At 45.0% G+C, this 27362-nt stretch overlaps 1 protein-coding gene across 2 annotated transcripts; it reads right to left on the bottom strand.

Moving 5' to 3' along the window:
• Positions 1-1214: 1214 nt before the first annotated feature.
• On the bottom strand, positions 1215-14196 carry U2AF1 (U2 small nuclear RNA auxiliary factor 1). 2 transcript variants are annotated; one of them, XM_061422692.1, is made up of 8 exons: positions 14113-14196; positions 10246-10333; positions 6972-7038; positions 3705-3754; positions 3460-3558; positions 2828-2961; positions 2654-2746; positions 1215-1492 (listed from the first exon to the last, which is right to left on the bottom strand). In XM_061422692.1, exons 1-8 carry the CDS (start codon positions 14154-14156, stop codon positions 1354-1356), a joined length of 714 nt encoding a protein of 237 aa, XP_061278676.1. In that variant the 5' UTR covers positions 14157-14196; the 3' UTR covers positions 1215-1353. The 2 variants fall into 2 exon arrangements, with proteins under 2 accessions (XP_061278676.1, XP_061278684.1); XM_061422700.1 differs by lacking the exon at positions 6972-7038 and adding an exon at positions 7857-7923.
• Between the last annotated feature and the right edge of the window lie 13166 nt (positions 14197-27362).

Below are 27362 nucleotides of genomic sequence, written 5' to 3' on the forward strand. Positions count from 1 at the left end.
AGGCCTCTTTCCTTTACTTGGTAAGGTCCTTTCTCACTTCAGTGACATTTAAGACACGGTGGATGGAATTTTCGGTTACATTTCCTTTCACAAGAAAAGGAGACTTAAAGTTAATACAAGTTAAACTCTACCACATTCCCTCTTTCAGATGGAGTGGCAGTATTTCTACAACTCTGACCAAACTCAGGAAGAAGATCTAAAGTACTGTTTACTTTTTTAGAAGAAAATTACGATGATTTACCTAGTCAAAGTGCCACTAATTTATCCAAAATCCTCTACTGTTGTGAAAAAAATACAGTAATTTCAAGACAACAAACGAACAAAACTATCACCCACAGAATTGCTTTTTTATAATCAAATAAAAATTGATGTCCGTGAAGCAAACTGATTGAAGTAGTGTATTTCCTGGCAGACCTTCCATGAACAGGGTTTAAGGGGATCAGATGGGACACCCCTGAACTCCTGTCACCGAGGGGCATGCGGGTGGGTGTCTGGAGGACTGCTATGGGCAAGCACAGGGACGCAGTGTGCTGCCCTGAGATGACCACCCAGAGCCATGTTTTGGTTGGTCTTTGGGTTAGGACTTTCTCTTAAAAGCTCTGTGCCCCTAGCCAAGGTGTGGCCATGGCAGGAACTTGGAACGAGTCCATGGTTGCAGCAAGTTACGCTGCCTCGCGTCATCAGTGACGAAGGTGTGGGGAGGGGACACCAGACACGAAGGCTCTGCAGAGGCGGATGTGACGGCAGGGCTGCGCTCCTGCTACCCTGGTGGTCTTGCTACTGTCAGGATGAAACAGGAAAGCAAGGGCCTGGGCAGGCACCTGTGTCACAGGCCCCCAAGTCTCAGGGACACAAGGTGGCTCTGGGAGCAACACTAGAAGTTCACGATATGAGAGCCGACCCCTGCAAGGGCCACAGACTGCATCTTCTCCAAGGACTGGCTCTCTTCTAAGAGCCAGCACTGTTCGCAGCTTCTACCCCAGCCTACTAACAGCCTCAGAAGAGCTGGGCCACTTGTTAACATGAAGGTAACAAGAAACAGGTCTGACTTTTTCTCCTAAGAATTTCCCCGTAACTGGGAGGTGTTTTATTTCATTCCCTAAGTTTAAAAATCTGTCATTTATACCCAGAGTGACTGGTGTAGTCCCCTCAAGGACTCATGACGTGAAGGAAGAGACTTAAAGACTGTGCACAAAAAATAAGTCACACAAGAACACTGTATCACTACAAATTTTATTCAGAAACCCATCTTTGTTTTTTTTTGTTGTTTTTTAAAAAAAATTCCCATTATGAACTGGTTTGGTCAATCAACTACAACACTTTCTAGCAGACATACGGTAAAAATGGCATGGCTCAGAATCGCCCAGACCGTTCCCGGTCTCTCGACCGCCTCCTGTCGCGCTCCCGTCCTCCGCCACCGCCACCGCCACCGCCGCGACCGCGGTCTCGAGACCGAGAGCGACGCTCCCGGGAGCGGGACCGTGATCTATGCCTGCAACAGAGGACAAGAAACAAACCATGGCACCCAAACCACAGCACGCAACCTAGCAGGGCAGTGACACCTAAACCCGGCAGCTCGGCGCACTGGGGACACCGATAAAGGGACAAACGCTGCCGACTGGGCCTCAGGTGACACTGTACCACGTGCCCTGATTTCAGACATTACAGCGCCTGGGGGTAAAAATGCGCAACTGGGGACCAAAGAGGAATGACACCCTCTCCCCTTCTGTGGAGCCAACTTGCGTGGCCAGGGGAGCCATAACCCAGAATGGAAGGGGCACACACACCATCCCACCTGAGCCAAGCCTCTCAGATGTTCTCAGCTCAGCAATGGGCCCACCAGCCCACTGGGGGGAAGGGAGAACAAGGTTCTTTCTCTCCTATACTTTTCTGCTGACAATAAAATGATCATCAGTGATGGATTTCCAAACACATGTTTAACAGGAGAGGGATGAGAACCCCTCTGGGGGCCAGAACACAATCTGAGCTGGAAGAGTGACTGTTACACTGACACCCTGGCCTTTTCTCTGCTTATGAGAAAAGCACCCACCTGCAATTAAGCACCAGGACCGGTCATGTGGCTGTGCCTGACTGTCTCTGGTTCATAGGACAGTGCCCCCTCCCCGCCGCCCCCAACCAAAGACCTGCCCAAACCAAGAAAACACAAGAAACCCCAATGGAAAAAGAAGTTCAGACATGGAGGGGACAGAATAAGATCCTGGGCAAACAAATCTACTTTTAAGTGGTCACCCGGCCAATGGGTCCCTGTTAACAAGGTCTGATCTCTACCTGACAAGCAGAAAGACATGTGTGGAATGTCCCTCAGAGTGCCTTTTATATCCTACAGTGTGCACTACATTCCCAGCAGAGCCTTCTGAAGAGGAGGCCCCGGAGTAGTCACTACGTTCCCAGCAGAGCTTTTTGAAGAGCAGGCCCCGGGGCTGAACCTGCCCAGGAGTACTCACTACGTTCCCACAGAGCTTTTTGAAGAGGAGGCCCCGGGGCTAAGCCTGCCCAGGAGTATTCCCTATGTTCCCAGAGGAGCCTTCTGAAGAGGAGACCCTGGGGCTGAGCCTGCCCAGGAGTAGTCACTACGTTCCCAGCAGAGCTTTTTGAAGAGGAGGCCCCAGGGCTGAGCCTGCCCAGTACTCACTTCTTGCGCCGGCGCCCATACAGCTCCCGTCGCAGCTCCCGGGAGATGGGCTTCAGGTGCATGAAGTTGCAGAAGCCGCCCCGCGTGCACTCCCTGCAGGAGAACAGAACGGTCACACTGGGCACACAACCCCTCCTCCCCCGCCCGCTCCCCCTCAGGCCGGCCTGCACCTACCCCATCTCGTACTGGCGGCAGCAGGCTTCTCTGAAGTCGGTCACGGGGGAGAGCTCGGCATGGATCGGCTGGCCGTTAAACCAGCGGTTGTTCAAGTCAATCACAGCCTTTTCCGCATCTTCTTCACGGCGAAACTGAAAAGACAAAGCAGAACTGCTCACCACCCACACTTCAGTAACAAGTATCTTCAATGATTGATTCAAATATGTATCATGTGCTCACACAGGTGGCATAATGCGAGAGAGCAATTTAAAAACTGGACCATCCCTTACTAACGATGACTTATTTTTACAACAGTCCAAGATCATGCCATGCATGCTGCCTTGGTTTTCAAATTCAACTGGTTAAAAGCACAAATGTCGTGATTTACGCAGGCAAGAGAAGTTTAAAAAAAAAAAAGGAAAAAGAAACCCAACATATAATTCAGTTTCTTTTCCACAGTCCTACAACCACTAACCAACAGCCTAAGACACCCATCCTCCCAGGACCCACATGCCAGCTGCTGGACTGGAGCCGCAGCCAACGAGGGCTGGCCAGGGCATTAAGGCTCCAGCCTGGTCTGAGCAGGGCTGCTCGCTAAGGTGAGGCAGGCACGCCTCACTCCTCGGCCCCAACTGCTGCCTCAGTCCTACCTTGACATACACGTTCCCCACGAGGTGGTCTCCTAGGTTGTCACAGACGTTCATCTCCTCCACCTCCCCATACTTCTCCTCCATTTCTGTGAAAACCTCCTAAGGGGAGAACAGGGGTTAGAGGGACAATAGAGATGAGAAAGGAACAGAAAAGAACTCATGAGTATGTATTCTTATTAATAGAGTCAAGTCCCAATCCCCATACAGGGGGTTAACGGGTCTACAGGGTTCAGTCACTAGCTCACCTCAAAGAACTCATCATAATGTTCCTGCATCTCGACATCGCTCACAGCGCCTGTGAACAACAGAGAGCTTGCTGGTTAGAGCCGGGAACTGTGACCGCCAGAGCTCTGCGCTTAAACTCACAACTGCTATGTAACACATCAGCTTATCTAGAGAGAAAACAGAGCTGCACTCTGCTGCAGACTGAAGACAGTGCATCACACAGCCACTTGCTAAAGTTTGAAGTGTGGTGAGATTTTAAAAGCCCCTTATGACCACCTCAGTTCTGGCTATTAAAATATTAAAATCAAGACAAGTTTTCATCAGCATCAAAGGGCCAACATTTTCAGAAAGCATGAGGAAAAGGTTGACTCTCAAAAGAAATTTTCAAATTGAAAATTCTCTTCCTTTTTAGATTTAAGATACAGGCCAAGTAATCACACTGACTTTCCCCCTTTCCTTTCTTGGGTTAAAATGAAAGGTGGCAATCAGGCAGGGGAGATGATTAAAATCTATGCTCCCTACTAGCTTCTTTTACCAATTATCAGCTACACAGAATGTTATTAATTCTTTCTGATGCGATTAAAACCCAAATGATGGAAAGTGAAGACTGAGAAGGACAATGACCAAGTTCAATCGCAGTAATCTGAGTGCCCTCTTTTGCATAAAGGGAAAGTTACAGGTTTTTGTTGAAGAAAGCTTTTCATCTTTATTCTTCGTAATTCACATGCACTAAGTGAACTCTTGTCCATTCTGTGGACAGATTTAGCAAATTCACATCCCATCCTCATTACATTCTACCATTCAAACTCTGACACTCTCTGAATCTAAATTTGAGGAAGCAGAAAGCTGGAGTGTCATTAAGCTGATATTCCCAACAGCCAGACCGGCAGCAGCTTCGAGGCAGGGACAGCCTGTTGCTAACAGCCACCTTCCAAAGGAATCCTCCAGGACTGGCGGCCTCCTCTGGGCCCCAACAAGGGCCCCAGGCTGTGGCCATGGGCTCTGTCCACAACGCCCTAGCTCTCTGAAAACTTTCCCTCTAAGGATAAAAACTGGCTTCCATCTTGATTCTGGCAGTGATTTAAGTTCCCTTTCCAGTCATTTGGGGTGGGGGGGTGTCCCTGCATCGTGGTTGTTTCTGAACTTCCAGGAACCCCGCTCACTTTACAACAGAGCGCTCAGTGAACACGTGCGGTGACGCCACTCCGGACAGCTTGTCTTGATTTAAAAGTTACAGTGAGTGTATCCCCTTCCCTGAGTAGAAACCAAAGTCTGAACAACAGAAAAGCCAGTCAAGAGAAGCTCATTCCAAAGGGCAGATTTTAATGTTTAAAATTAATATCCTTCTCCACATTAGGAAAATGAGAAGACAAAATATTCACACACTCAAAGTCTTAGCAATACCGAGAATCACATTTTGGTGGCCATTAAACTATTGACTGTATTCGTGGGATTGGTATCTCTGTTACTACATAAACAGAATACTGTATTTTAATAACTTATATAAAGTTCACGTTTTAAAATGCTTCCTAGTGGGCATATTTTATCTCCTAGACTCTGGTTAAAAATTTTTGAGTCAATCAAAATGACCTGAAAGGCAGAGGTGAGTGATTAAAAAAGCTACTCAACTAAAGTATTAACACGACTCAGTATATTTTAAATACAACTTGCAAGTACCCAGTTTTCTTAAAGAAACATTCTTAAACTGGGATTCATATTTAAGTTTAATCCAAGCATAGAAAGTTTATTTTTCTGCAGATACAAGGTTATATTAAAAAAGAGCCAGTAGTGATGAATCTAGTAGCTAAACTGTAGAAGCAGAATTGCATTTAATTTGTATTCTTACAATCTGGACTCCAGAACTGTAGCATTTAGTACAGCTAAACTTTTATTTTGTAGCATGTGCAAAACAAGAGTCCTGTGAATCACAAATATACACACAGAGAACTAATACAACATCCTTCTGTCAATAAAGCATGCACATCCCCCTGAAAACAAACAGGGCAAAGAGCGATCCACTGTCGTTACTCAGTCCCCTACTTCTCATTCACTTCTACCCCAGGGTAGAGCTGTCACAAAATGACTTAACCATCCAAACAGGAACACTTTCTTTCACCCATTGATCTTGTTTCTTTAAAAAAACAATACACCAAGGGCTACCAAGTCCTGCTACCATCAGATTCAAGGAAAGAAATTCTCTTTTCAGGTCAGTATTAGCATCGAAAAACATTTAGTGTCTTGGTAGGAAAAGCGCACCAGCCCGGTCCCCCTGGACGCAGGTGCCACGCGCCACGGCACAGAACCGGGAGGCTCCCAGTCTGGCCCAGCTCAGGGAGGTGGCGGCTGCCAGCACTTCTGCACCCACCGCAGGTCACCCTACAAACTGAGGGGCTCTGGGCCAAGGGTGTGTCTGATCCAGGCATGTGGCCACCAAAGGTACTTTGTGGTGTTATTCTGTGATCTGTTCTTTTTTTTAAACAGCTTTAAAATGAACTGGTGAATGCGAAGCACCTACGCTTTGGTCTGGACCCTCTGATTTTAACACAAGTCCAGGATGTTCGTTTCAGCTTATCCTCAAATGACTACATTTACTCTGGAGTTCAACACTTATTATTTCTACTGTTCCCTAAAAACTACCCATCAATACCACAACCGTGACTTGACTTTAGCACTCCCCGGTACATAAAGGAGTGATGTCCACTGAATGCCCACTCCAGAGCTATTCCCTGCCACGTATCCTTTATTTCCCCAATGCAAGAGACACCTATGTAAAATATCTGATGAAAAGAGTCCGCACAGGACTGATGTTGAAGGTTTAGTGCAACCGGGAGGGCCCTACTGGGGTCATGTTCAGAACAATGCTCTCACAGTGAAAAGCATGATCTCCAAATGGAGTTTAAGGGAAAAAAACTCTAGTAAGAAATAATATCTGAAAAAATTATTTCAGAACTATTTTTTTTTTAAGTTAGAGCGACTTTCACTTTAAGCGGGAAAAACGTGAGCCCACATTTAAGCTGACACACATCCTCCCGGATGACGGCCACGGTCCCAGAGGAGCAGCAGCTCCGTGCTCTTGGGAAGGGCCCCCTCTCTAAGGCTCTCGCTCCTCCCTAAGTGGGCAGAAGTTAAACCTCCAGCAGAGGTTTCCACGGGCTCAGGGGGACACAGGCTCTGACACCTCCAGTGGAAGGCGGTCCTCGACACTACAGCGGCAGACCAGGTGCAGTCGACACTGAGCTCTGACACGCAAGCCCAGGGAACCAGGGAAGGAACTTGTATGAACTTACAGCGCAAACCGTCAGCAGACTGGGAAGAGTTTTGAGGGTTACGGTAAATGTTCAAGAGGGCAATGGTCTGAAATACAAAACGCAACAACTTTATATTATGGAAAATTAAATGTAAACACTTAACCGGTTTCCTGTGGCGATCGCTTCAGTCAAGACTCAGTGCTGAAAAAAGAACAAGTTATTTTCTTTTGAAGCAGTGATGTTTTCTCTCAGCTGATGGCTGTCCTGGAGCGCCCTAACACTTCAGTGTAACAGAGATCCCATGATATGCTAGTATTGTATTTCTGTCACAGACTAGAAGAATTCACCATTTCAAAGTTCCAATCCAGTTAAGAATGCAGACAAGTCGGCAGGCTACCACCAAAACCATTCTTGTAACAGGAAACTTAATGAACAACTGAGAAAGAAGCGTGCCTGTATAAACGGACTAGAGAAATACAATAATTACATATCATGAAATCTCCACTCCCTAGAGGAAAAATCGTAATGGTGAAATAAAACCCACACTTACTGGGCAACTTACCTTATTGATTCCTACATATTCCTAAGGTTTTTGATTTCACAGAAAGAACTTAATAATTGCCAGGGGTTCAGCCACTGGGAAGACCAATAACTGGCTGGTGATGTTCGGCTGTCACAGGGCCAGACCCCTCTCGCTAACAAACATCCAGGGCGGGAGAGGCCTGGCCAGCGACCTCCCCGGCCAGCCTGCTGACCTCAGCCAAGTATCAAGTTCTTACTGTGAATGCCAAGGACCTCCGGCACCGTGTCCTGTTTGCAACAGCTCTATGTCAGCAGCTCAGAAGCCAACATGGTTTGTCTCAATTAAGAGTGGGCTCTTTAACACCATTGTCTTAAAAAAACTTCTCCAACTGTGGGACTTACAGTGTGAGCCGTCAGCCGTCTGTGCACTGTTTTGGGGATTACGATAGATGTTTTGAATCAAGATGGTCTGCGGGGAAAAAAAAATAAAAAGGGGAATTCTACTGGCTGCTGTGCATATATTAGACAATTGCAAAGAGACAACTTGTTTGCAAATGGCTCAACGCCTGCTGTTTTGTTTGCTTCCTGCAAATCAGACACTTGTCTTCTGAAGAGTACACCCAAACCATCATATTATGAAAACAGAGTTTGAGCGGTGACTTAGATCAAGTGACTTAGGTCAAGTCAGCCAGCAACCAAGAAGAAATTGTTATTTTGAGTAGGCCCATGTTATTGAAGTGTTTTAATGCAATAGAACACTAACATTTTTTATGCTTCAAGCTAGCAGACACTATAATGTCAAAAAATTCATGTTATAATCATATTCCCCATATGAAATTGTTTTTAAAACCAAATGTGTAACTCAAGCATATGCAGTCCATCAAGCTCTCTTGATCTCGTAGGAAACAGGCACACGAATGGGTTTCCTAACTCTCAGAGGCGTCTAGCACATTTACGTTTTCTTGGTGGGATCTCTGTTTACATAATACAATAGCTTAAAACATTTGCTCTTTTCCGATCCTTCTTTTAAGGGAAAAAAATCCTTTTAGCCCTTGTGCTTTAAACTGGATCAGGTAGACTTGAAACCTTACATTGTACCGTTCTTCTTAAAATCAAGTTGTCTGAAAAAACAAACCATGTTTAAGTTAGTAGGCTAGCACATTACATGAATCTTAATGTCCACATCACTGTAAGAAGCTTAAAAAGAAACCCACACTGACATTATGTTAGAGATTTACAAGCTGAACCAATAAATTGCATAATTTACAAAAATAAATATTCAGTCTCAACATGTATCCAAAGCAGTTTTTTAACTGGTTTTATAAAACTGGCCTGTTCCACTTGTAGCTGAGTGTTCAAGGGGAGTGGTTGTGAGAGAGCCCCCCAGTCAAAGGTCTGCTCTGGGAAACCCAATGGGGAGAATGACCACCAGCCACACAGCACAGCCTCGTCCTCTGGCCTGGCCTCTCCCTCACGTCACTGATAGCCCATCTCAGGCCTGGGCTGTTCCCCAAAGCCAACCACATTAGGTTTTTAACTAAAACCACCTGAGCGTGACAAGTCTGATGGACAGCTATACAGAGCCCAACTCTCCAACAGGAAATTCCTGTCAGATCTCAGCCAGGTCATCTGGCAGTGACCATTTAATAAAACGACACTTAAAGGGAGTAATGCAGTTCCATTAAAATCAGAGGAGGTCAGGATTACCTGAAACCAACCAAATGAATCCAAACAAGATGTTCAAGTTAACACATAACAGCTGACTCCCACCAAACTTTATGGAATCATGGCCACTGGCCTAGTGGGGGAGACTTAGTTCACAAATGGAAGCACTTAAAGAAAAAATATTACAGAAAATGTAAAGCAAATCCTCCAATATTCTGAATTTCAAAAGAGACATGCTCAAAGCAATTAAATGAGAAAATACTGTCTTTTTCTTACACCACCTGGCTGGCTTTCGGTGCCAAGGCTGCACATTTAGACTTCATGGGCCACCTGAAGGAGCTCAAGAAAGACCCAAGTCTAGATCTTTTTCAAATTCCAAATGTTCAGGTGAACATGGGCAGAAGGCTTCTGTTCCTCTCAGAGGTGCCATCTCCCTTAAATTCACCGGATCACTTGAAGGGTGTAAACCCCTGCCTTTTCTTCAATTAGCCGAAAAGAAACTATCAAAAATCACAATTTTTGACTAAACTTCCAACAGAGCTAAGCCCAATCACTCAAATACCCGGCATCTCTCAATTAACTGAACAGACCGGCCATTAACCTGAAGGGAAGCGCCCACATTCTAAGGTTAAATTTCGTTTTTCATGTTTCTATAACATGATACAACTGGCTGTGTCCTTGGCTGGGGTCTTCAGGGGACATGCCCAGTAGAACTGGAGAGCCCCTGGGGGCAGAGCACGGCAGGCTCCTTCAAGGGGGTCCCACCCACCTCTACATCTACCAGCCTGGAGAAGAGGCGAGGTCAGCGCTGGCCTGGCTGCGCCTCCCGACCCATGTCAATTAGAGGCAGGGAGGGTGGTAAGGCAGTGAAACCCAGTCACAGCCAACAAGTTTCTCTAATGATAAAAACAGGGAATGGTGCTCTCAGGCCTTCTGCTGGGGTGGTTCACCTGCCTCACTCTCATTTAAACAAAACACATTTATGAACACAAATAGAAAAATAAAACTAGAGGGAAAAAAAACCCTGCTTATTATTAACACATGGAAATTACTAACTGCTTCTGTAAAGTACATGAAGTCTTGATAATTTACATGAAAACAGAAAAAAAAGGAAAAACAAACAAACCTGGCTAAAGGTCGGTTTATTGTGCAACCGAGAGCATCTGTCTCCATGACGACATGCTCCAATTTTGAAATAAAATGAACAGTTGACTCTGTAAGGGAAAATGAGAACTGATTATTGTGCTGGAAAGACATCAAATAGATGGAAATACGTCATCAACACGACAAATGCCACCACACTACTTTTCTTTTACTTCACAAAGACCTAGGCACATTGTTTTTCTTGGTAATAGGTACTTTGAAGGCAATGGCACCCCACTCCAGTACTCTTGCCTGGAAAATCCCATGGACGGAGGAGCCTGGTGGGCTGCAGTCCATGGAGGGTCACTAAGAGTAGGGCCCGACAGAGCGACTTCACTTTTCACTTTTCACTTTCATGCATTGGAGAAGGAACTGGCAACCCACTCCAGTGTTCTTGCCTGGAGAATCCCAGGGATGGGGGAGCCTGGTGGGCTGCAGTCTATGGGGTCGCACAGAGTTAGACACGACTGAGGCGACTTAGCAGCAGCCCATCTGATCAGTTGTGTCCACCTTTTTGTGATCTCATGGATGGTAGCCCACCACACTCCTGTCCATGGGATTCTCCAGGCAAGAATGCTGGAGAGGGCTGCCATGCCCTCCTCCAGAAGAGCTTCCTGACCCAGGGAACAAACCTCGAGTCTCCTGCATGCAGGCAGATTCTTTACCACTGCCGTACCCTGGCAAGCTCTGGTTGATTTAGCTTCAATTTGCCCCTCTTCAAACATGGCACTCTATTCTAACCTGGCTTCCTCCTCATTCAAATTCCCTTCAAGTACGGTTGATCCTTGAGCAACTTCTATTCAGATTTTTCAGGTATTAAATCCTGCAGGACTACAGGACCCATGGTTGGATGAATCACAGGATTCAGAACAGCAGACATGAAGGGGTGACTGGAGGTTAAATAAACTGGGATTGGATTACTGACTGTGCAGAGGGCTGGCACCCCAACCTCCATGTGGTTCAAAGGTTCAATTATATTCAATACTTCTCTGCTCCACTGTTCTCTCTCAAACTGAATGTAAGTCAGTCTAAAACTATATTTAACTCAAAACCTAGCTGCTTCTTTTCCTTCCATGATGAACTCCTCTCTTGAGGACATCAGCAGTCTGGTGAGGGGTCAGGATCTTGACTCTGCTACTAGTTGCTTGGGTTTGGGCCAGTCACCCGCACCTGGCCAGGTCTCTGTAAACTGAGGAAAATGCCAACCTTGGCACTGTTCCAAGAACCAGGATCAAGTATACTACGTGCTCATCACACGCAGTCACTATCATCCAAATAAATACAAAGTCCAGGTTCCCCCACCCAAGACACCAGACCAACAGAATACTTCCAAAAAGAGGTCTGAAGTAAACAATCCTCCCTAGTTACAATACACTGAGAATAAGCTATTGGGGCGCCCACTCTGCCTGTAAGAACTACACAAGGTCGTCTCTCAATATGCTCCAATACTTGGACGATGCAGATAAAATCAAAACTAGCAATCAAGACAGCATGACAGCAGTGCACTGTGGCTGAGCAGATCTGTGATGAGTTACGCAACCTTACTAGATGTGTCCCATTAACATTCAGACTTGCAGAGGTGGGACAGTTACCCTGTAGATTCAATTATTTTAGCAAGGGCCATTCACAGTTGCCAACGCAGGAGACCTGGGTTCGATCCCTGGGCGGGGAAGATCACCTGGAGAAGGGAAAGGCTACCCACTCTTGGACACGACTGAGCGACTTTCACAGTCACAGTTAAGATTAAAGGGCCTCAGTAAAATTTGATGGCCCATGAAATCAACCAGCCATTTATTTATTATCAGGTAGCAATAAAAATGGAAAAGTCTAAATTTATGAGGAGAGAAAAATGATCACTACATACACGAGTATGTCATGTTACATCTTCAGAAAGTCACTTGAAAATAGTTTAAGACTGTCTGAGAACGGACAAAACCTCTGTTTCAACCATTAACACCCAACTATTCCATATAATTAAAACAATCCTTGCTGCTGTACCATCAGAAATGACTCCCATTTCACAATGGCCAGTTAATCACTGAATTTAATCTATTAGTCTAAACTTGTCTAGTAGGCTCATTGGACTACGGCAATAAAATGAAAAGATGTTAAAGAAAAGATGCGGTGTACTATTTGAGAGAAGGTATTAGAAAGGCTAATCCATTCTTACATTTAGAAAATGTCTAAAACCTCAAATGTGTAATTAGCTAGATATTTTTAATTGCTAGGTGTACATTTTACGCTCAGTTCAAATTAAATAATAAAAAAAAAGTTAGCAGGAATCATTTTTCAGCTGAAAATTTTGAGCTGTTCCTGGAAATTAAAACTCCACAAATCTCCCTGAAACGAGAAGCCTAGATTAAATAATCAAGTTTCCTAAATTACAGCTGTGACTTTGATAATCTAACTCTAACAGAGGACATGGGGTTGTTTATGGCAGGAATGTAAGAGCGTCAGAGTAACAGTGAGGACACCACCTTCTGCAGCTTTTTACAAGAATGAGGGAAAGAAAAACTCCAGGAGACATAAGTCATGGCCCACACTGATATAAGCTCATGAGTAAAATCGACGCTGCATGCTCTTCAGCAAACTTGAGAAGCCTCTTTGTCCAGCAGAGCTGGCCGATCCATTCAAGATCTTGTTTCCCAAGCTGCTGCCTCTGGGGCCACAGCATTCAGGGCACACCTCTTTTCCTCAGCACTTAATGCGTTTCAGTTCATTTTAATTCAGTTATCCTTTGCACGACAAGCACCCCCTTGCTCCTTGAGAACAAGATCCAAATTTTACCCATCTTTCAGTCCCCAGACACTGGCCTTGAGCTGACACCCAGTAAGTGTTTCTGGAGTGAATATGACTGATGACTGTCTTGTGAGTTTTGCTAGGAAAAAATATAACCCTCTCTTCCAAACAACACAGGAGATTCTAGAATGTGTAAAAAAAGACATTTTACAAGATACACTGCATCCTGGAAAACAGAAACAATTTAAAGTTTTTCATAAAGTTTTTGATAAAGTCAAAACATTAGCTATGGCAAACTTAAGAGTTTACTGTTAAAAACATATTCACATAAACCGTGTACAGCTCTGAAGAACACCAAGATGCTAACCATTTATTTGAAGAATACATCCAGCTCAATCTTAAGGTTTTCAAAGAACTGTCCTCCCAAATTAACACCTGGCAAAGCCAAAATTATGTTTTTACTCTCAACCTAACAACTGACTACGGAAGGTATGCAACCTAAAAAAATCACCCATCTTATTCTTACATGGGAATTGCACCTGAAAGTATTTTAAAAGCAGACTGTCTTTCACGGTTAGTTAACTCGTAATCTCCAAAATACGGTTAGTTAACTCGTAATCTCCAAAATATTGTTTCACAACAAATGTCTTTATGATCAGTTCCATGATCGCTTAACTCACACAAGAGGCTTGTTAAGCATCTAAAACCCTAACAGGAACCTCAGTTATCTAACGATTTAACGCGAGCGAGTCTATACTACAGCTTGCCCGACTCGACATTAAAAGATCAAACTTGGGAGAATCGTTAACGTTGACAACTTTAGCACAACTCGAGTCGGCTTCCTAGAGCCGGGGGCACGGGTCGCCTGTAGGTGGGCCGCCGAGGAACCCCCGGCAAGAGAGGCCGCTCTGCCCAAGCGGAAGCCCGGCGTCTGCCCGGCCCATCGCCCGCCTGCCCGGGCGCACGCGGCGGCGCGCGGCTTCCGAGGCCGGAAGGGCAGCCCGCCCCTCCCCCCGCCGGGCCTCCCGCCGCCGCCCGGGCCCGCCGCCGAGCTCCTCCGCACGCCACCCGCCTCTCCAGCCCGGAACCCCTGCGGCCGGTTCTCACTTACTTGTCTTTCTCGGTGCCGAAGATGGAGGCCAAATACTCCGCCATTTCCCACCCGCCGCCGCCGCCGCCGACACTGCTGCCGACGCCGACGACCCCGCCCGACGCCCGCCGGAGACGTCACCCGGACGCGACGACGCTCGTTCCGCCTCACCGGCGTGGCGGCACTGCCCAATCAGGAGAGGCGCTGTCTGCGCATGGGCGGGGCTTGGCGCGCGCGGGAGACGCTGCCCTGGCGGTCGCGGAGCCCGCGCGCCGTCCGCCAGCGCCACCTCCCGGCTCTCGTTAGGTTCTCCGGGCCAGCTCCCGCGCTTCTCGCGTCCCGGGCTGGGGCCCGGCGCCCTCCACCGGCTTTTCCCAGTGCCCAGAGAAGCCAGGCACTCAAAGTGCGGCTGCAGAAGAGGCAGCGGCCGACGGGCTTTTCCACGCAGTCCCTGGGGCCGGGCCCTGAGCGCGTCAGTCCCGCGTTGGGGGTTCCGCGGGCTCTAAGCGGGGCGAGACCCCCACCTCCACGCACTTTTCCTGGGGGATCCCCACCGAACCGTTCTTCCGGGAAGACGCGTTCTTCAGCTTCCTCGTATTCGGGGAGCAGAGTCGGAGCTCCCCGGCTCCCCGGTCCGGAGGTGTGCCGCCTGGGCCTGGCCCCGGGAAAGCCCGGCGGGTTTGGAGAGGCTCCGACGCTGGGAAGGCGGAGCGCAGGTCTTCGGGCCGGGCTTACTGGCCCGCAACACCGAGGGGGGTGAGGAGTGTCGGGCTTGGGACAGGTTTAGGGACGTCCAGCAATGCCCGGCACAGAAATCCTGAAGACCACGAAGAAGCCAAAGTGCAGGGGCCGCTGCGAGGAGTGGGGCCACCTGAGGGCCGAGCAGAGTCACAGATCTGCGTGGACGCCGGGTCCTTTTCCCCAGATCTACCCACCTCCGGTGTTCCTAGTTCATTCTGTTGTTTTTTTTTTTTTTTTGAGGCATCTCCTTTTTACCCACTGTTTCCTCCTCGTTCCCTTTTTCACCTAACGGTCCATCCCACAGATGGCTCCATAGGACTGTGGTCGCAGTCCTGACTACTTTCATGGCTCCCCAGAGCTCCGTTGTGTGGCTAACCAGTCCCCTGTTGATCGGCCCATAGGATGAACCAGTCTCGCCTCTACTGACAGTCCTGCAGCGAGTGTCCTGCAGGTATCGTTTTGCATTTGGGGCAAACGCACATCTGGTTTATTTGTCCACCCAGGTCTGCAGTCTCAGAAGTTCGTAAACAGAGAACGCAACAAAAAGTTTTATCCTGGGAAGAAGCCTGCACAAAAATGAGTTTTACCCTGGCAGAAATGCTTTGGCAGTGTCTACTGTGGTAAAATTTGGTGTGGAGCACATTTGAGAGTGAAGGTTAAAATGATAATCAGGTGCTTGTGTAGCCCTCAAAGCAAGTGCGAGGAGGACTCGGCTCCCTCTGAATACAGTTTGAGAACTGCTTTTTTGGTTGGTGGGTGTCATAGCAGGGGCTCTGATCCTATTTGTACTTTAGGGGAGGTGAAATAACCCCTCAACCCTCTTGGGTTCTGGTGGCTGGACTAATAGTAAAACTGACTCAAGGTAGATTACCAGGAAAAGAAGAAACTTAACTCTAATTCATGCACATGGAGGCCCCATAGAAATGGGACCTAAGAAGTGGGCAAGGACTTCCCTGGTGACTCAGAAGATAAAGAATCTGCTTGCAATGCAGGAGATTGGAGTTTGATCCCTGGGATGGGAAGATCCCCTGGAGAAAGGAATGGCAACCTACTCCAGTATTCTTGCCTGAAGAATTCCATGGACAGAGGAGCCTGGCAGGCTGCAGTCCATGGGGTCGCAAAAGAGTCAGACATGACTGAGCAAGTAACCACAGCAAGAAGTGGGCAAAGCAGGCAGCTTTTATTCTTTTTAGACAAGCCGTGACTTTGTGAGGAATTAACAGACTTAAGTTTGGGGTGCCCAGTTAAAGAAGTAGAAAGGTTTGCTTATATAAGCTTCATGTGCCCAAATTCCTCATCTTTGGTGATAAGAATCCTTCTTCCTCCAGGTGCAGGGTTGCACCTTTTACAGGGGAGACTTATTTCCTACTTTCAGGGAGACTGTGTGTCTCTTGTATTGGTTGTTTCTTAAGTAACCTTGAGTGAGTGAAAGTGTTAGTTGCTTAGTCCTGTCTGATTCTGCAACCACATGAACTGTAGCCTACCAGGCTTCTCTCTCCGTGGAATTCTCCAGACAAGAATACTGGAGTGGGTTGCCATTCCCTTCTCCAGGGGATCTTCCCAACCCAGGGATTGAACCCTGGTCACCTGCATTGTAGGCAGATTCTTTACCAACTGAGCTATGAGGGAAGCCCCTTAGATCCAGGGAAGAACAGTAATTAACTTCTGTATGTTGGAGGAAAAAATAACGTGGTGATCACTAATCTTAAGTCCATACATCTCGTCCATTGTAAAGTGGCCAGGGGACATGAAAAAGGCTGTTGACATAATCTAAGGATCAAGAGGAGCTACCCCACATCTGAAGTCAGGGGTGATGGCCAAGAGGAGCAGCCCATGTCCAGGGAGTGGTGGCTGCGCGGGCACAGAAGAGCTAAGAGGAGCTATTCCATGTTCAAGGTCAGGAGGGGCAACTTCGTCCAAGGTAAGGAGCAGTGGGTGCGCTTTGCTGGAGTAGCTGTGAAGAGATACCCCAAGTCCAAGTAAGACGGTAGGTGTTGTGAGAGGGCATCAGAGGGCAGACACACTGAAACCATAATCACAGAAAACTAGCCAGTCTGATCACATGGACCACAGCCTTGTCTAACTCAATGAAACTAAGCCATGCCGTGTGGGGCCACCCAAGATGGATGGGTCATGGTGGAGAGGTCTGACAGAATGTGGTCCACTGGAGAAGGGAATGGCAAACAACTTCAGTATTCTTGCTTTGAGAACCCCACAAACAGTACGAAAAGGCAAAATGATAGGATACTGAAAGAGGAACTCCCCAGGTTGGTAGGTGCCCAATATGCTACAGGAGATCAGTGGAGAAGTCACTCCAGAAAGAATGAAGGGATGGAGCCAAAGCAAAAACAATACCCAGTGGATTGTATCACTAGTGAATGTGACTTGTGATAGAAGCAAGGTCCAATGCTGTAAAGAGCAATATTGCATAGGAACCTGGAAAGTTAGGTCCATGAACCAAGGCAAATTGGAAGTGGTCAAATAGGAGATGGCAAGCGTGAACGTCGACATTCTAGGAATCAGCGAACTAAAATGGACTGGAATGGGTGAATTTAACTCAGATTACCATTATATCTACTACTGTGGGCAGAAATCCCTTAGAAGGAATGGAGTAGCCATCTTGGTCAACAAAAGAGTCTGAAATGCAGTACTTGGATGCAATCTCAAAAACGACAGAATGGTCTCTGTTCATTTCCAAGGCAAATCATTCAATATCATGGTGATCCAAGCCTATGCCCCAACCAGTAACGCTGAAGAAGCTGAAGCTGAATGGTTCTATGAAGACCTACATGACCTTTTAGAACTAACACCCAAAAAAGATGTCCTTTTCACTATAGGGCACTGGAATGCAAAAGTAGGAAGTCAAGAAACACCTGGAATAATGGGCAAATTTGGCCTTGGAATACGGAATGAAGCAGGGCAAAGGCTAATAGAGTTTTGCCAAGAGAACACACTGGTCATAGCAAACACCCTCTTCCAACAACACAAGAGAGAACTCTACACATGGACATCACTAGATGGTCAACACCGAAATCAGATTGATTATATTCTTTGCAGCCAAAGATGGAGAAGCTCTATATAGTCACCAGGAGCTGACTGTGGCTCAGATCATGAACTCCTTATTGCCAAATTCAGACTTAAATTGAAGAAAGTAGGGAAAACCACTAGACCATTCAGGTATGACCAAAATCAAGTTACTTATGATTATACAGTGGAAGTGAGAAATAGATTTAAAGGACTAGATCTGATAGAGTGATATATCTATCTATCTATATATCTATATCTATCTATATATAGATATAGATATCTGATAGATAGAGTGCCTGATGAACTATGGACAGAGGTTCGTGACATTGTACAGGAGACAGGGATCAAGACCATCCCCATGGAAAAGAAATAAAAAAAAGCAAAATGGGTGTCTGAGGAGCTGTGAAAAGAAGAGAAGCGAAAAGCAAAGAAGAAAAGGAAAGATATTCCCATTTGAATGCAAGTTCCAGAGAATAGCAAGGAGAGATAAGAAAGCCTTCCTCAGTGATCAGTACAAAGAAATAAAGGAAAACAACAGAATGGGAAAGACTAGAGATCTCTTCAAGAAAATTAGAGATACCAAGGGAACATTTCATGCAAAGATGGGCTCGATAAAGGACAGAAAGGGTATGGACCTAACAGAAGTAGAAGATATTAAGTAGAGGTGGCAAGAATACACAGGAGAACTGTACAAAAAGATCTTCACGACCCAGATAATCACGATGGTGTGATCACTCACCTAGAGCCAGACATCCTCAAATGTGAAGTCAAGTGGGCCTTAGAAAGCATCACTATGAACAAAGCTAGTGGAGGTGATGGAATTCCAGTTGAGCTATTCCAAATCCTGAAAGATGATGCTGTGAAAGTGCTGCATTCAATATGCCGGCAAATGTGGAAAACTCAGCAGTGGGCACAGGACTGGAAAAGGTCAGTTTTCATTCCAATCCCAAAGAAAGGCAATGCCAAAGAATGCTTAAACTACCGCACAATTGCACTCATCTCACACGCTAGTAAAGTAATGCTCAAAATTCTCCAAGCCAGGCTTCAGCAATACGTGAACCATGAACTTCCAGATGTTCAAGCTGGTTTTAGAAAAGGCAGAGGAACCAGAGATCAAATTGCCAACATCTGCTGAATCATCGAAAAAGCAAGATAGTTCCAGAAAAATGTCTATTTCTGCTTTACTGACTATGCCAAAGCCGTTGACTGTGTGGATCACAATAAACTGTGGAAAATTCTGAAAGAGATGGGAATACCAGACCAACTGATCTGCCTCTTGAGAAGTTTGTATGCAGGTCAGGAAGCAACAGTTAGAACTGGGCATGGAACAACAGACTGGTTCCAAATAGGAAAAGGAGTTCGTCAAGGCTGTATATTGTCACCCTGTTTATTTAACTTACATGCAGAGTACATCATGAGAAACACTGGGCTGGAAGAAGCACAAGCTGGAATCAAGATTGCTGGGGGAAATATCAATAACCTCAGATATGCAGATGACACCACCCTTATGGCAGAAAGTGAAAAGGAACTAAAAAAACTCTTGATTAAAGTGAAAGAGGAGAATGAAAAAGTTGGCTTAAAGCTCAACATTCAGAAAACTAAGATCATGGCATCTGATCCCATCACTTCATGGGAAATAGATGGGGAAACAGTGGAAACAGTGTCAGACTATTTTTTTGGGCTCCAAAATCACTTCTGATGGTGACTGAAGCCATGAAATTAAAAGACGCTTATTCCTTGGAAGGAAAGTTATGACCAACCTAGATAGCATATTCAAAAGCAGAGACATTACTTTGCCAACAAAGGTCCGTCTAGTCAAGGCTGTGGTTTTTCCGGTGGTCATGTATGGATGTGAGAGTTAGACTGTGAAGAAAGCTGAGCACCGAAGAATTGATGGTTTTGAATTGTGGTGCTGGAGAAGACTCTTGCAAGTCCCTTGGACTGCAATGAGATCCAACCAGTCCATCCTAAAGGAGACTAGTCCTGGGTGTTCATTGGAAGGACTGATGCTGGGACTGAAACTCCAATACTTTGGCCACCTCATGTGAAGAGTTGACTCATTGGGAAAGACCTTGATGCTGGGAGGGATTGGGGGCAGGAGGAGAAGGGGACGACAGAGGATGAGATGGCTGGATGGCATCACTGACTCGATGCACATGAGTTTGGGTGAACTCCGGGAGTTGGTGATGGACAGGGAGGCCTGGCATGCTGTAATTCATGGGGTCGCAAAGAGTCGGACACAACTGAGCGACTGAACTGAACTGAAGGATAAAGAGAAGCCATAAAGATGTTAAGCATCTTGACCTTTAAACTGATTGGTTAAAAATGATGCATTTTAAGGACAGGAGCCAGAGCCAACCAAAAATGTACAGACTAATACTGGTAAAGATAAAAAACTACTGTAATCCCCACCTTCTAAGGGACTGTTTACCCCCTCTCATTGTCTATGCTGAGAACTTTGTACTTTCCTCCTCTTTAATAAATCCTGTTCGCTTGCTACTGTGAGTATTTGCAGGTTCGTGGATTCCATTCTTTGGCTCCAAGAATAAGAACTTGGATTCCCATTTTATTGTGAAAGTTCTGAACCCCATGTCAGGCTTTCCAGCCTGGGGATCTGACAGAGAGACTGGGAATCCCCTGGGAATCTGGCCTTGAAGTCCAGTGGAATTTGATTATAGGACTTCTACAGGACTGGGGGAAAGAGAGACTCCAGTCTTGGAGGGCACAAACAAAATCTTGTGCACACCAAGACACAGAAAGGTTGAAGGCAGGAGGAGAAGGGGAAGACAGAGGATGAGATGGTTGGATGGCATCACCGACTTGATGGACATGAGTTTGAGCAAGCTTTGGGAGTTGGTGAAGGACAGGGAAGCCTGGAGTGCTGCCATCCATGGGATCTCAAAGAGTTGGACGTGACTGAGCGACTGAACTGAACTGAAGACCCAGAGAAAAGGAGCAGTGACCCCACAGGCAACTGAACCAGAACTACCTGCTAGTGTTGGAGGGTCTCCTGTGGTGGTGTGGGTTGGCAGGGGCTCACCACAGGGACAGGGACACTGGCAGCAACAGGCCAAGAAGGTCCCCCTTGGCATAAACCCTCTTGGAGGTCACCATTAACTCTATCATAGACCCCAGCAAGGAGGGAGTGAACCCCATCCATCAGCAGATAATTGGATTAAAGTTTTACTGAGCAAGGCCCAGTCCACCAGAGCAAAACCCAGTTTTACCCCCAGCCAGTCCTTGGGAAGCTTGCACAAGCCTCTTATCTTTATCCATCAGAGGGCAGACAGAAGAAGCAAGAGGAAACACAGTCCCACAGTGGCTAAAACAACCCCCCCCTTTTTTTTTAACAGAAGGTTTATCACAATGAAAAAGCAGAAAATTATGTCGTGGAAGAAGGGACAAGATAAAACCTCAGAAAAACAACTAAATGAAGTGGAGATAGGTAACCTTCCAGAAAAAGAATTCAGAATAATGGTAGTGAAGATGATCCAGGATCTTGGGAAAACAATGGAGAAGATGCAGATACATTTACCAAAGACCTGCAAGAACTAAAGAACAGAGATGAATAATACACTAGAAGGAGTCAATTGCAGAATAATAAAGACAGAAGAACAGATGAATGACCTGGAGGACAGACAGGTAGAAATCACTGCTGCGGAACAGAATATATAAAAAAGAATGAAGAGAAATGAAGACAGCATAAGAGACCTCTGGGGCAACATTAAATGCACCAACATTCACATTGTACGGGTCCCAGAAGAAGGAGAAAAGAGAGAAAGGACCTGAGAAAATATTTAAAGAGATAATAGCTGAAAACTTCCCCTAACATGGGAAAGAAAATAAGTCCCAAGTCCAGGAAGCACAGAGAGTCCTAGGCAGGATAAACCCAAGGAGGAACACACCAAGACACATAATAATCAAACTAATCACAATTAAAGACAAAGATAAAATATTAAAATCAACAAGGGAAAAATAACAACATAAAAGGGAACTCCCATCAGGCTATCAGCTGATTTCTCAACAGAAACTCTACAAGCCAGAAGGGAATGGCATGATATATTTAAAGTGATGAAAGGGAGGAATATACAACTAAGAACTCTCTACCCAGGAAGATTCTCCTTCAAATTTGATGGAGAAATCAGAAGATTTGCAGACAAGCAAACATTAAGAGAATTCAGCACCACCAAACCAGCTTTACAACAAATGCTAAAGAAACTTCTCTAGGTAGGAAACACAAGAGAAGGAAAAGACCTACCGAAAATAAACCCAAACCAATTAAAATGGTAATAGAATCATACATATCAATAATTACCTTAACTGTAAATGGGTTAAATGCACAAACCAAAAGACAGACTGGCTGGGTGGATTTATGTATGCACTTCACTTGCCACATCACTCTGTTTGACCCCCCAGATCAGATCAGATCAGTCGCTCAGTCGTGTCCGACTCTTTCCGACCCCATGAATCGCAGCACGCCAGGCCTCCCTGTCCATCACCAACTCCCGGAGTTCACCCAGACTCACATCCATTGAGTCAGTGATGCTATCCAGCCATCTCATCCTCTGTCGTCCCCTTCTCCTCTTGCCCCCAATCCCTCCCAGCATCAGAGTCTTTTCCAATGAGTCAACTCTTCGCATGAGGTGGCCAAAGTACTGGAGTTTCAGCTTTAGCATCATTCCTTCCAAAGAAATCCCAGGGCCGATCTTCAGAATGGACTGGTTGGATCTCCTTGCAGTCCAAGGGACTCTCAAGAGTCTTCTCCAACACCACAATTCAAAACCATCAATTCTTCGGCACTCAGCCTTCTTCACAGTCCAACTCTCACATCCATACATGACCACAGGAAAAACCATAGCCTTGACTAAACGGACCTTTGTTGGCAAAGTAATGTCTCTGCTTTTGAATATGCTATCTAGGTTGGTCATAACTTTCCTTCCAAGGAGTAAGCGCCTTTTAATTTCATGGCTGCAGTCACCATCTGCAGTGATTTTGGAGCCCAGAAAAATAAAGTCTGACACTATTTCCACTGTTTCTCCATCTATTTCCCATGAAGTGGTGGGACCGGATGCCATGATCTTCGTTTTCTGAATGTTGAGCTTTAAGCCAACTTTTTCACTGTCCACTTTCACTTTCATCAAGAGGCTTTTTAGTTCCTCTTCACTTTCTGCCGTAAGGGTGGTGTCATCTGCATATCTGAGGTTATTGATATTTCTCCCAGCAATCTTGATTCCAGCTTGTGTTTCTTCCAGTCCAGCATTTCTCATGATGTACTCTGCATATAAGTTAAATAAACAGGGTGACAATATACAGCCTTGACGAACTCCTTTTCCTATTTGGAACCAGTCTGTTGTTCCATGTCCAGTTCTAACTGTTGCTTCCTGACCTGCATACAGATTTCTCAAGAGGCAGATCAGTTGGTCTAGTATTCCCATCTCTTGCAGGATTTTCCACAGTTTATTGTGATCCACACAGTCAAAGGTTTTGCCATAGTCAATAAAGCAGAAATAGATGCTTTTCTGGAACTCTCTTGCTTTTTCCATGATCCAGCAGATGTTGGCAATTTGATCTCTGGTTCCTCTGCCTTTTCTAAAACCAGCTTGAACATCTGGAAGTTCACGGTTCACGTATTGCTGAAGCCTGGCTTGGAGAATTTTGAGCATTACTTTACTAGCGTGTGAGATGAGTGCAATTGTGTGGTAGTTTAAGCATTCTTTGGCATTGCCTTTCTTTGGGATTGGAATGAAAACTGACCTTTTCCAGTCCTGTACCCACTGCTGAGTTTTCCACATTTGCCAGCATATTGAGTGCAGCACTTTCACAGCATCCTCTTTCAGGATTTGGAATAGCTCAACTGGAATTCCATCACCTCTACTAGCTTTGTTCGTAGTGATGCTTTCTAAGGCCCACTTGACTTCACATTTGAGGATGTCTGGCTCTAGGTCAAGTGATCACACCATCGTGATTATCTGGGTCGTGAAATTGTATGTAATTATCTTGTTAGGTTGACCATGTTCCCATTATGGCTTGCAATTGTAATTATCTTTTATTTTTTGTCTGGCTATTGTTGTGAAAACTGATAAACATCTTTTACGATTGTGATCATGTGACTATTACTCAGTTAATACCATTGTATCATGACTGATCAACATAAAAATAATAGAACTCTATATCACCAAAACTATGGTTTAATAGAAAAACCTGTAATCACTTTTAAAAATCCAGATGCATATCAGAATTATCTTGGAATTTTTTGAAAAATACAAATGCTTGGGTGTTGCTTTTTTTTCTCCAGAGCTCCAGATATGTTTCTAATGAGCAGCCATGTTTAAAAACAACTGGACTATATGAGGATCTTTTATTTTATCTAGTTTGTTCCACTTTTAAAATTTCATACTCAGTGCTCTCACTTCATTTAGTTTATGTTTTCCAATTCCTCCATCTTTTTTTTTTTTTTTTTGATGTTCTTTCTCAAGCCTTTATCAAGTGTGGTAGAAAATCTTTTGTATACATATGTATAAATAATATGTGTAATGTGTATGTTTTAGAAAAGCTATCAATTTTTGCCCAAGTAAAAAATTTATGACATTTTGATTGAACTTGTTTGACTTAGTATAATGCTATATTTCCAATTAAAAAATAGATATGCAACAAAGGTTTACTATATAGCACAGGGAACTATAGTCAATATCTTGTAATAACCTATATTGGAAAATAATTAAATAATATATGTGTGTATGTATAACTGAATCACCTTGCTGTGCACCTGAAACATTGTAAGTCAACTATACTTTAATAAATATGTATATTAAGAAAAAATATGTCATTAAGGCATATTTTGAGATGGCCTATACTGGTTCCCCACAGTCCTCATATAGTGGAAAGGAGAGCTCTCTGGGGTCTCTTTTATTAGGGCATTAATTCCATATATCAGGACTCTACTATCATGGCCTGATCATGACCCAAAAGTCTCACCTCTTGGGGGTTAGAATTTAAATGTATTGAGTGGGGAGACATGAGTATTTAGCCTATAGCACTTGATTATAAACTTATTTGGACTCAAGAGTTTCTGTTTGTTCATGGGATCAGTAATGCCTACCTTGGAGCATTGCGTCGAGCTTGACAGTTCATGCTCACTGTGACAGGTAAAATGTGCCACCCAAAGATGTGTTTCTGGCCTGAGGATTAATTTAGGCTGATGGTTTTTTAAGAAAGAAGACTTGGGAAGTCTTTTTACCTCTCCCTCAGCTGCCTAAAGAATTTAGATAAGGAGCCTGTTCCTGGAACAGAACCACCACCAGAGCTATCTACAAAGAACATGGGCCAGAGTGGTAGGGAAATCTACAGATCAGAGTCCCCTCTGCGTTCCACTGCCACTGCAGGGCCCACAAACACTTGTTCACCAAACATCTGCTTTTCCATCTCTGTCAATTGCCTTCTGCCCCTTTGAAGCCCCAAACCACTACCCCTGAAATCCTCTTTTGTCTTTAGCTGAAGATGGTGTTTAAGGTGAGGGCTTCAGCCATTGTGGGGTTGTTGTTCAGTCACTAAGTCCTGTCCAACTCTTTGCGACTGCATGAACTAACTGCAGCACACCAGATTTCCCTTTCCTTCACTATCTCCCAGAGTTTGCTCAAACTCATGTATATTGAGTCAGTGATGCTGTCTATGATTGTGGATTTCATTCTGTCTGTGCTCTGACACAGAAGGATGACAGGTGACGGGTCATGGTGGAAGTTCTGTCAAAACGTGGTCCATTGGAGAAGGGAATGGCAAACCACTTCAGTATTCTTGCCTTGAGAACCCCATGAACAGTATGAAAAGGCAAAAAGATAATGACACTGAAAGATGAACTCCCCAGGTCAGTAGGTCATATTGGGCAATATGCTACTGGAGAAGAGTGGAGGAATAACTCCAGAAAGGATGAAGAGATGGAGTCAGAGCACAAACAATGCCCAGTTGTGGACGTGACTGGTGATGGAAGTAAGTCTGATGATATAAAGAGCAATATTGCATAGGAAACTGGAATGTTAGGTCCTGAATCAAGGTAAATTGGAAGTGATCAAACAGGAGATGGCAAGAGTGAACATCAAGATTTTAGGAATCAGTGAACTAAAATGGATTGGAATGGGCAAAATGATCTGTTTGATCAAAAACGACAGAATGATCTCTCTTCATTTCCAAGGCCAGCCATTCAGTATCACAGTAATCCAAGTCTATGCCCCAACCAATAATGCTGAAGAAGCTGAAGTTGAAAGATTCTACGAGGACCTACAAGGCCTTCTAGAGCAAATACCCAAAATGATGTCCTTTTCATCAGAGGGGACTGAAATGCAAAAGTAGAAGTCAAGAGATACCTGGAGTAACAAACCTGGAGTAACTCCAAGGAAAATTTGGCCTTGGAGTACTAAATGAAGCAGGGCAAAGGCTAACAGAGTTTTGCCAAGAGAACACACTGGTCATAGCAAACACCCTCTTCCAACAACACAAGAGACAACTCTAAACGTGGACATCACCAGATGGTCAATACCGAAATCAGATTGATTATATTCTTTGCAGCTGAAGATGGAAAAGCTCTATACAGTCAGCAAAAACAAGACTGGGTGCTGACTGTGGCTCAGATCATGAACTCCTTATTGCAAAATTCAGACTTAACTGAAGAAAGTAGGGAAAACTACTAGACCATTCAGATACGACCTAAATCAAATCCCTTATGATTATAGAGTGGAAATGATAAATAAATTCAAGGGATTAGATCTGATAGAGTGCCTCAAGTACTATGGATTGAGGTTCATAACATTGTACAGGAGGCAGTGATCAGGACCATTCCCAGAAAAAGAAATGCAAAAAGGAAAAATAGTTATCTGAGGAGGCCTTACAAATAGCTGAGAAAAGAAGAAAAGGGAAAGGCAAAGGAGAAAGGGAAAGATATACCCATCTGAATGCAGAGTTCCAAAGAATAGCAAGGAGAAATAAGAAAGCTTTCCTCAGTGATCAATGCAAAGATATAAAGGAAAACAATAGAATGGGAAAGACTAGAGATCTCTTCAAGAAAATTAGAGATACCAAGGGAACATTTCATGCAAAGATGGGCACAATAAAGGACAGAAATAGTATGGACCTAACAGAAGCAGAAGGTATTAGGAAGTGGTGGCAAGAATACACAGAAGAGCTATACAAAAAAGATCTTCATGACCCAGATAACCACCCAGATGGTGTGATCACTCACCTAGAGCCAGACATTTTGGAATGCAAAGTCAAGTGGGCCTTAGAAAGCATCACTACAAACAAAGCTAGTGGAGGTGATGGAATTCCAGTTGAGCTATTTCAAATCCTGAAAGATGATGGTGTGAAAGTGCTGCACTCAATATGCCAGCAAATTTGGAAAACTCAGCAGTGGCCACAGGACTAGAAAAGGTCAGTTTTCATTCCAATCCCAAAGAAAGGCAATGCCAAAGAATGTTCACATTCTGCACAATTGCACTCATCTCACATGCTAGCAA

The sequence above is a fragment of the Bos javanicus genome, chromosome 1 (assembly GCF_032452875.1).
Source record: "Bos javanicus breed banteng chromosome 1, ARS-OSU_banteng_1.0, whole genome shotgun sequence".
NCBI lineage: Eukaryota > Metazoa > Chordata > Mammalia > Artiodactyla > Bovidae > Bos > Bos javanicus.

Bases quoted from the DNA above. Each gene is read 5' to 3' on its own strand.
- U2AF1 (XM_061422692.1), bottom strand. From the start codon at position 14,156: ATGGCGGAGTATTTGGCCTCCATCTTCGGCACCGAGAAAGACAA. The intron at 7,039-10,245 runs GTTTGTTTGTTT...TTTGTATTTCAG, and splicing joins ATAAACCGACCTTTAGCCAG to ACCATTGCCCTCTTGAACAT. The intron at 1,493-2,653 runs GTGAGTACTGGG...CCTCTGTTGCAG, and splicing joins TATGGGCGCCGGCGCAAGAA to GCATAGATCACGGTCCCGCT.